This window comes from Lactuca virosa, chromosome 8 (genome assembly GCF_052849685.1).
Source record: "Lactuca virosa cultivar CGN04683 chromosome 8, Lactuca_virosa_CGN04683_v6, whole genome shotgun sequence".
Lineage (NCBI taxonomy): Eukaryota > Viridiplantae > Streptophyta > Magnoliopsida > Asterales > Asteraceae > Lactuca > Lactuca virosa.
In genome coordinates, this window is record NC_136433.1 from 89,910,208 (window position 1) to 89,920,071 (window position 9,864).

General features: G+C 33.2%; 1 protein-coding gene across 5 annotated transcripts; it reads left to right on the top strand.

The window, feature by feature from the left end:
* The first annotated feature begins 1,236 nt into the window (after positions 1–1,236).
* On the top strand, positions 1,237–5,405 carry FLP (Duplicated homeodomain-like superfamily protein). 5 transcript variants are annotated; one of them, XM_079066723.1, is made up of 13 exons: positions 1,237–1,661; positions 1,757–2,304; positions 2,401–2,447; positions 2,549–2,605; positions 2,702–2,774; positions 3,003–3,058; positions 3,162–3,329; positions 3,475–3,644; positions 3,762–3,910; positions 4,008–4,153; positions 4,250–4,359; positions 4,505–4,623; positions 4,866–5,405. In XM_079066723.1, exons 2-13 carry the CDS (start codon positions 2,173–2,175, stop codon positions 4,974–4,976), a joined length of 1,338 nt encoding a protein of 445 aa, XP_078922849.1. In that variant the 5' UTR covers positions 1,237–1,661; positions 1,757–2,172; the 3' UTR covers positions 4,977–5,405. The 5 variants fall into 5 exon arrangements, with proteins under 5 accessions (XP_078922849.1, XP_078922850.1, XP_078922848.1 ...); XM_079066724.1 differs by having other exon boundaries at positions 1,852–2,304; XM_079066722.1 differs by having other exon boundaries at positions 1,237–2,304.
* The last annotated feature ends 4,459 nt before the right edge of the window (positions 5,406–9,864 follow it).

Below are 9,864 nucleotides of genomic sequence, written 5' to 3' on the forward strand. Positions count from 1 at the left end.
TTAGATTCCATAAAGTTGCTAACTTTATGGATTTACTTCACTCAAGCATGCTTAAACATGAAGAAGAATGGACAAAACCCTAGATCTATCCAAAATATACAATAAAGTTTCAACCTTTGGTTCTTACAAAGGTCTAACAGCAAAAAGAGATGATGATGATGATACTACTTTGCCCACTCCACCACTAGAACACTTTTTTTCCTCTTCTTCACTCCTTCTTTAAGCTAGAAAATGCACCAAAAATGGCTAAGGACTTCAAGGAGGGTTGTGATTAGGGTTTTTGGAGGCTTAGAGAGTGAGGGAGGTTGAGGGTGGACAACCCTAGCCTTATCATTCCATTAAATACTAAGAAATTAGGTCATCAGACCGCTATCACGTCGTGAGCAACAAGGGCTCATGTCGTGAGACGCAATGAATACGGGTCAACAAGTCGAGTATGGCTCACGACGTGAGAGGCATTGCTCACGTCGTGACTTTTTCCAAAGGCTAGAAAAGGATCCTTGAAATCATGTACCTCAAAAATCTTAATATTACAATAAAATCATGTGTATATTGAATAAATATGGATATTTTAAGACATTGCACTTTTCCTTGCGGTGTTAGGTACTTGTTTGTATCTAGATAATTATGTATTAGGTATTGCCTCTATAAAACTTTACGATTATTCTTTTTGTGAAATTTGAAGCACTGTCTTACTTCAAACAACAAATGACACAACCCAAAGATAATTCTTTGCCATCAAGAACTCTCTTGGAACAAAAGTCGTGTATGAAAGCATCTATAATAGTCCAATTTTCATCGGTGTTCTTTTTTTTCGGTCCACTTTGTATACGAGTTCTTTTGCTCTTGCTTTCCTACACTTTATTTCATCCATGCTATTATTTTAAAACGAAAGCAATTAGAAAGAGATCATTTTAAGACAAAGACAATTATAAAGAAAACAAAGAAAAACAAAATATATGTCAGATCTAAGCTTTAAACTCATGAACAATTTAGTTGATAAAACTTGATTGAAACGAGTTCAACTAAAAACCATTGTTCGTTTGCATGATGTCAAAGCTTTATCCTATCTAAAGATGAACAATATCAGTTAAGAATTTAAGAGTAGGTTTTTTTTTTTTTTTTTTAAATCAAATCCCTCCTTTTGAAAATTTAAAAAGTGAGAGGGTGAAAATGTAAATGAACAACATTTGAAAAATCCACATTTACACAATATCACACACACCCACATGATTGATCACACTCACACCACCACCTCAAGAGCGTAACCAATTGAAATGGAGCTACTGTATTCATCTTGGTGATATAGTTGAGTCACGAATGTCATCATGTTTGGTTTAAAAATCACACACACTAGTGTGTGTATGGCGGGCGTGGAGCTATCAAGTCGTGTACTCCATCATCATCCCAATTAATTATAACTTCTCTCTCGTGGATTTCAGTGTTGTATTGTTTTTTTCAAACTACTCTTTGTACCCGCCCTCCCAAAACGCCACCCCACAACCACAACGTTCCGTTCTTGCAATTGGATCAATTATTATCAATTCACTAAATTCTTTCGTCACTATCTACTGTTCCTCGATCGTATAAACTGTAGGCTCAAACTCTCAGATCTACGGGCAATCATAGTTCGCGATTATCGAGATATACCTTACAAAAAGGTAGTGAATAGTTAGTTTCGTGGGTTTTAATTCTTTTGTTGCGCTATTGATTTTCTTTTCTTTTTTCTGTTTGTGATCGTGATTCCCAATGGCAGAGATTGTTCCCCTTTGCATTATTTTAATCAGTTTGCTTAATCAAGTGTTTTCAGCTTTCGAGTTGTTCTAATTCTGGATTCTGTTTGCGTCAAAGGTGTTTGATTTTTTGATTCAATCAAAAAGTTTCGAATCCTAGGTAAATTCGACGCATGGCGTTGGCGTTTAGTTCTATGCGTTCTGTTTGAAGTAAGAAGTAACTCGTAAAGTTGTTTTTCCATTGAAAAGAGGGGAATTTGGAGTTCCTTTTGCCTCTCTTTATTACCCTTTTTTTCAATTTTAAAATTTATATAACAACACAACACAACCCAGTTGACAGACAATCCACCATACATAAACGCCAAAAGAGTCTCTCTCACTTTAGCATGCGAGAGCTTAATTTTCTAGATAAAGAGAGAGGTGGTGTTGTCATTAATCGATGCTGAATATGAAGAACAAAGTTTCCGATTCTGATCATAACAACAACAACAACAACAACAACAACAACAACAATGGTGGTGGTGAAGCTCTGAAGCAGAAAGAGAGGCATATAGTTTCTTGGTCACAAGAGGTTCACTTTCATCTTTCCTGATTCATCTTCTGATCTTCATTCTTTTTTCGTGATCTGTTGTGGACTTAACTTAACGATTGATTACTTCGTATTCAGGAGGATGAAATATTAAGAGAGCAAATCAGTATCCATGGAACTGACAAGTATGATTCCAAGATTCTCTTTCTTTTATCATCTCATCTCAAGTTGTTTGATTATATACGAATCAATCAGATTAATGAAACTGTTATCATGTCATGTGTAGTTGGACAATTATCGCATCAAAGTTCAAGGATAAAACAACCAGACAATGCAGAAGAAGGTAAATCTCAAAAAGTATTTGAAAAATGAAAAGGAAAACTCTAATTTTTATATTATTTTGCTAATACTGAATTTGGATACAACTTTATGAATGCAGATGGTTCACTTATCTGAATTCTGATTTCAAGAAAGGAGGATGGTCACCAGAGGAAGACATGCTCTTATGCGAGGTAAAATAAAATTTACAAAAATACCCTTGGTTGGTTTCTTCAACCATAAAATCATGTTTGTGTCCCATTTATCATAAGGCAAACAACATACATACAATAATAAGTTATTAACAATAAAGAAAAAGATCCATGATAATTTCTATGATGGAATTTCAAGAATCAAGATCACTTTTTTGAGGTGCTAAATTACTTAGTTTTTCCATTACAGTAATGAGCTAATCTATGCAGGCTCAGAGGATATTTGGAAACAGATGGACTGAAATAGCAAAAGTGGTTTCAGGAAGGTAAAGATTTAATTTATATATATATTTTTTAATTTTGTATTGAAGAACTTAAAACACAATTTTAAAAGCAACTTTCTTTGTTTTTTTCATACATGAAAAACAGGACTGATAATGCTGTGAAGAATCGGTTTTCCACTTTGTGTAAGAAGAGAGCAAAACATGAAGCATTAGCAAAAGAAAACAACGTTTCTTACATCAATACAAACAATAAAAGAATCATGGTTCATGATGTACAAAAGATTGAAACTTCAATGCCTCCTTTGAAGATTCGGTATGTTCCTTTCACATACCTACAGCAGGTTGACCTGACCTGACCTGACCTGACCTGTCAGGTCATGTCAGATCAGCTCAGGTCAACCTGCTAGTTGAACTTTTAACTTTTAAGATTAAAAGTTAAAACCGTTGTTGTGGTTTAGGAGGAAAGAAGTTGGAGGTATGATGGAAGATTGTAATATTGAAGAAGGGTATAATGGTAATTGTACAACTACGGGTCATCAACTAAGACCTCCATTTGCAGTTCTTGCTCATAACATTGATCTCTCAACAACTCAACTTCATGGCATCAATAAGGAGGTCTCAAAAGATGGTAATTTTACAAACACACACACACACACAAATCAAAATGTAATAAAAGATAAAGTAAGTTATGAATCTTTTACTTGTTAAAAAAGCTAAAAAAAAAGTTGGATATTCTTGATAAAAGCAGGTAGTTGTAACATGGGTGAAGGAACATTTCTCAAGAAAGATGATCCAAAGATTATTGCTTTAATGCAACAAGCAGAGCTTCTTAGCTCTCTTGCACTTAAAGTTCATACAGAGAAAACAGATCAGAGTTTTGAAAATGCTTGGAAGGTGAAAACGGTTTTTTTTTTTTTTTTTTTTCTTACAACAATTTGTTTATTGGTTAAATGCAAGAAATATAAATCTTGTGTTTGTATACAACAATCAGGTTGTTCAGAATTTTCTTAAGAACAGTAAAGAAAGTGAGAATCTTGGATTCAACATTGCTGACATGGATTTTCGACTTGAGAATTTTAAAGATTTGGTTGATGACATGAGAAGTTGTAACAATGGAAGTAGTCATGATTACTGGAGGTAATAATTAATAATTAATAAATATAAACTAAACTTCATTTTTCTTTTTCTTAAAAATAAAATCTCTAAATTTCAAAAAAAATTGAATTTCTGTAGGCAGCCTGATTTATATCAGGCATCACCAGACAGCTCTGAGTATAGCACAGGGTCAAGTAATATTGTTGGTGATGTAAATATGATAACATCTGATGAGGGAATTAATCAAGGTAAATTATGTCCTTTTTTGTAATTTTACACCTATAATTAACATATATTGATAAACCAGAAGATAATAATATATATATATATATATATATATATATATATATATATATATATATATATATATATATATATTTGTTTGAATTACAGATATTTTACAATCTTGTGATGTTGCATTGCCAAATTCAGAATTCAATTCTCCACTTCAAGTAACTCCATTGTTTAGATCAATGGCTGCAGGGATTCCAAGCCCACAATTTTCAGAAAGTGTAAGTACATTAACCATTTTACGTTTTTGCCCTTGTCATACGTTAGTTAATCTTCCCACTTAAATCACATCCTGTGACATCAATCAAAGGGTAAGTTATATTAAAAAAAAAACATTATACTTTTAACCAACTAATACTTTATTTTTTCGAATCAAACAATAAAAGTTGAAGACATTTTGATTTATTATATAAGGTCAAAATGGTTAATTTATTATTTTTTTTTTTTTTTGGGTGTTTTTCAGGAAAGACATTTTCTACTAAAAACACTTGGAATGGAAATGACACCTCCGAATTCAAGCACAAGAACTTCACAACATCCACCCTGCAAAAGGGCCCTTCTTCATTGTCTTTAAAGAAATTTAAAAAAAAAAAAAAAAGATTTGATCAAGATTTGCTTTATGCCTTGAAAGCAAGAATGTTGAGGTACATTCTTGAGTTGAAGGGTAAAAATGTCCCAATTTTGTGTGTGTGATAATGATTTTGGAGGGTATCGAGTTTTAGGTGTTCGATATTGACCTCATAACTATTTGGCCTCAAAACATGCCAAATTCTGTACAGAAGATAATTTTACTTAGTCTTTGGAGAGTGTAATTACAAATATACCCCCCATTTATACGGTTAAAAGAGGGGGGAAGGTAGTAAAAGTATAAAAGAGAGTGAAGGAGGATCAACCACCCAATTGGACTCCTGTTCTTTGTTTCTTTTTTTCTTTTTCTTAAAATTTTTATTGTAATGTATAACTTACAATGATTGGTTTTAGAGAATGTAATCTATAATATATATATATATATATATATATATATATATATATATATATATATATATATATATATATATATATATATGATTCTTGTGTGAAGAATCTTTGTGTTTTCTTTTGTTTTGAATTCTGATTTCAACTGAAATCATTCTATAGGATCTATAATTATTTATGGGAAAATGCTAGAAAACCCTTAGGATTTAGATGTTTTACTAAAAAGCCCTTATCACAATAAAAATTCACTAAAGTCATTTGAGATATATGGATATCTTTCATGAAAACCATCTCTAACTTTTAACTTTTTTTAATACTTCAATACTAGGATAAACGATGGAAAAACCCCTCATTTTTTATTTGGACCTTACATGATGAAAGCATGTAAAAAGGTATAAAAATAAGGTCTTTTCCGTCATTTTTTCTATATTAAATAGTTGGATAATGATAACAAAATTATGAATCTTTCATGAAATTTTCAAAATGGCTTTAGTGAAACTTTTTTTCATAATGACTTTTCTGTAAAAAATGATCAAAATGTAAGGGCTTCTCTAGCATTTCCCATTATTTATACACGTAATTACAAAAAATGGGCCCTCTACTTTCTGATTTTTACCATGTTTAGTCCAACATTGAAACCTTTTTTTAGTTATGGTCCTTATTTCTAGGTTTCCTATCGATTTTGGTCCCTGAAACCTTGAAATGATGACCAAAATCTAAAAATCGGTGGGCAAAAATTGATATGAAACATTGAGATGAGAAACAAAACTGAAAAATGTTCCAATTTTACACTAAAATACAGTAAAAATAGAAAAAGCATAGGGAACATTTTTGGAATTTACTCTTAGTTATAAAAAGAGTAGTGAATTAGAGGAAATGATGAATGAAAACAGTGGGATAGAAAAGTCTTACTTGGTGAAGATGAAAGATTGACTTTGTTTTTTGTGTTGTTGAGACATGGGATTCTTCTGCATTAGTGTGTGTGTGTGTGTGTATGTGAGTGTGTGTTAGTGTGTGAAGTATGGGTTGTGTTGTGGGGAAGAAGGTGGGGAGTGAGGGATCCTGTAGGAGTATTTAAGTTGGTCAGCTTGATGATGATGATGATGGTGGTGATGGTGGAAGACAAAAGATGATCATCTTTAAAAAGTAAAAGTATGTTAAGAGAGGGGGGGAGGGAACCATGTACAAATTTTATAGTATTTGTTTTGACTTTCTCTGTTGACTTATTTTTAGTGCTACAACTTGTTTCTAACATGATAATGATTAAATTTGTGAGTACACGAGTTTATATAATATAAAACAGTTAGATAAACATTTGATAATTGATATGTACATTTTGAAATACAAATAGTTAAATAGTGATGTGCACAAAGACTCAGCCAAACCAGTCCCCATGAGTGTAAAGCATCCAAATATCTACAAGAAGATCTATAAACTTTCAACACCATCTACACTAATTAATGTCATTATGCTTTTACTTGTGTTATATCTGTTTTAAGTAGAATACCGTTTTAAAAATGGAATTCACTAACATATGACTACTATGTTAAATATTTTTCTTTTTGAATCAGTCAACCATAAATAAAATTACCAACTTCCAAAGAGTTAGAAAACAATTACGGAAAGTTCATAGGATTTTGAAGCCAATTCACCCATCCTATTTGACATCTATTATTTCTATTATAATACCACAATAAAGAAAATTCTTTTATGGAATCAACAATCTCATTTTTTTTTTAATCTTTCCAGTTCTAAACACCACATCATTTAGAAATCTCCAAATATACCATATGGTGGTACATGCTATCGCATGATCAACCACCCTTCTTTTCTTCACGGGGCTAATGGCATAAAAACCCTCAAATTTGCACAAAATTGACGGATTTGCCCAAAGTTTAAATTTATGTCCGTTTTTGCCTTAAACTTGCATTTAATGTGTCGTTTTTGCCAAGTAGCCGGTTTCTCTTTAATCAACCGGTTACCACTTGCTTAGGTGGAAGGCTCATTAACGTCGTTTGGGAGAAAACTCCAAGTCCGTTACATACGTTAAACTGTCGCATCCTCATCTCCCTCTATATCCCGATCACTTTTCACCTTTTCCCATTTCATCGACTGAAATTCTGTATACACAGAGAAAAAAAGAGGGTTTTTTTGAAGACGATTAGGGTAAAAGTGTTCTTCGAAAGGTAAGGTTTTTACAGGTCGACTGAAATTATGTTTACATTCAACATTTCTTGAAATGGGTTCCTAAACTTAGTGTGTTTATGCAGGAGGGTGTAATGGCTTCATCAGACGAAGGGTGCGCTGACCCCTTTGCTGGCATACATGAGCCATTTTCTGGCTTGAGTGAAATGGATTTTGAACTCCACGGCATTTACATGGACCACGAACCAGAGGAAGAATTTGTGTCCTCACTTGATAAATGTAAGGATATCTTCCTAAATGTTCTATTAAGTGATGAAAACCTACGAAATTCTAGTATGGAAGATGAAATCAGAGCACAAGTGTACCATGGTACTGATTGGCAGAGTGATGAAGACGAACAGGAGGTATTGAAAAACAACTATAAAATTCATGACCCAACCATCAAGTGAGACAAGATGGTACCAAAGCTTGGTGACATCTTTGAATCCCCTGCCCAACTGAAGTTTTGTGTCACCAATTATGCAGTGTCACATGGCTATAGAATATATACTTTGAAAAATGAGATAGTAAAAGAATTGTAGCTAGATGTGGCAAGAGGAAGGAGGAGAATAAATGCCCTTTCAGAATTTATGTTGCATGGATGTACAAAGAAAGATCTTTTCATATCAAAGCTATGAATGGTGACCATAAATGTTCTAGGCAGTTTAAGTTTGGATCCATTGTGTCCCCTGAATGGATTGGAAGACATTATGTGACTGAAATTGCAAATAAGCCAAAGATGAAACTTCAGGAAATGATTGATGACATCAGACAAAGGTATAGGTGTGTGGTATTTATAGGACAAGTTAGAAGGGCAAGGAAATGGGCCAAAAATTTAATAGAAGGTAAACTCACTGAGCATTATGCAAGGATATGGGATTATGCCCATGAATTGTTAAGGTTAAACCCAGGGTCCACATGCCAAGTTGGTGTAACAACCAATCCAGATGGAAAGAATTATTTTCACAGGTTTTACATTTGTTTCAAAGCACTAAGTGATAGCTGGAAAAGAGGGTGTAGGAAAGTAATTGGGCTTGATGGGTGCTTTCTAAAGGGGCAGGTGAAGGGTGAACTGCTAACAACCATTGGTAGAGATGCCAACAACCAGGTTTATCCAATTGCTTGGGCTGTTGTTGATGTGGAAAATAAGTCCAACTGGACTTGGTTCCTTGAGCAACTCAGTGGTGATCTAGACCTTATTGATGGAAGGGGTTTGGTAGTTATATCAGATCAACATAAAGTAAGTTTCTTTATAACATGTTAATCCTTTTTCAAATTACTTATAAATACTTACATGTGTGCTGGTTTTTGTATAGGATTTATTGCAATCTGTTAAAGATATATTGCCACATGTGGAGCACAGGCAATGTGCCCGACACATATATGCAAGTTTTAGAAAATCTTACACTGGGTTAGAGTTCAAGAAGTTGTTTTGGGCTGCAGCTATGAGCTGTGTGGAAGGTGATTTCAAGAGACACATGGACACAATTAAAAAGCTCAATCCTGGTGCATATGAGCATCTGATGTCCAAAGAACCCCAAACATGGTGTAGAGCTTACATGAGTATAGGGTATGCATGTGAGGCAGTGGAGAATGGTATATCAGAGTGCTTCAACTCCATCATTGTGCCTGCTAGGAAAAAAACCATTGATCACAATGCTTGAAGAAATAAGGATATACATCATGGATAGGTTTGCTCACATGATTGAGGAAAGCACTAAATGGAATACCCGTATATGTCCAGCAGTGTTAAAGAAGATGAAGCTTTTTGGGAAGAACATGAGGTAACACTTTAACATGTAACTTTTGTTTTAATTTCATTAGGTAAAACTTTAACATGTAACTTATGGATGTAGGTTTTGGTTAATAATTCATAGTCAACAACATGTGCAAATTTGAGGGTTTTTATGCCATTAGCCATTTCTTCACGTTCGTGACGCCATTTTCAATGAAAGTGAATAACTCAAAATTTATATCGAAATCAGAAGGAACAACATTGATCCATAAGAAAATAGAGTTTCAAGTTCTAGTTGTCACTTCACACCTAAATAAACTTCACAACTAAAGAAACATATTCAAGTTGTTCCACTTCAAGTTAACATTTGTGGCACCATTTTCAAAAAAAGTGAATAACACAAAACTGATTTAAAAATATATTAATTATCTATAATTAATAAATATTTAATAAAACATTAACCCGATTTATGTAACACCCGCAGATTCGGGCTAGTCAATTAAAATATAATAAGCGTTAAAAAAGTTTTTTTTTATAAAATATTATCTAGGATAAATAATATTAACCA

Excerpts from the sequence above, each read along its gene's own strand:
- FLP (XM_079066722.1), top strand. The coding sequence starts at position 2,173 with ATGCTGAATATGAAGAACAAAGTTTCCGATTCTGATCATAACAACAAC. Across the intron at positions 2,305-2,400 it reads TAGTTTCTTGGTCACAAGAG|GAGGATGAAATATTAAGAGA; the intron begins GTTCACTTTCAT and ends CTTCGTATTCAG. Across the intron at positions 3,645-3,761 it reads TAAGGAGGTCTCAAAAGATG|CAGGTAGTTGTAACATGGGT; the intron begins GTAATTTTACAA and ends TCTTGATAAAAG.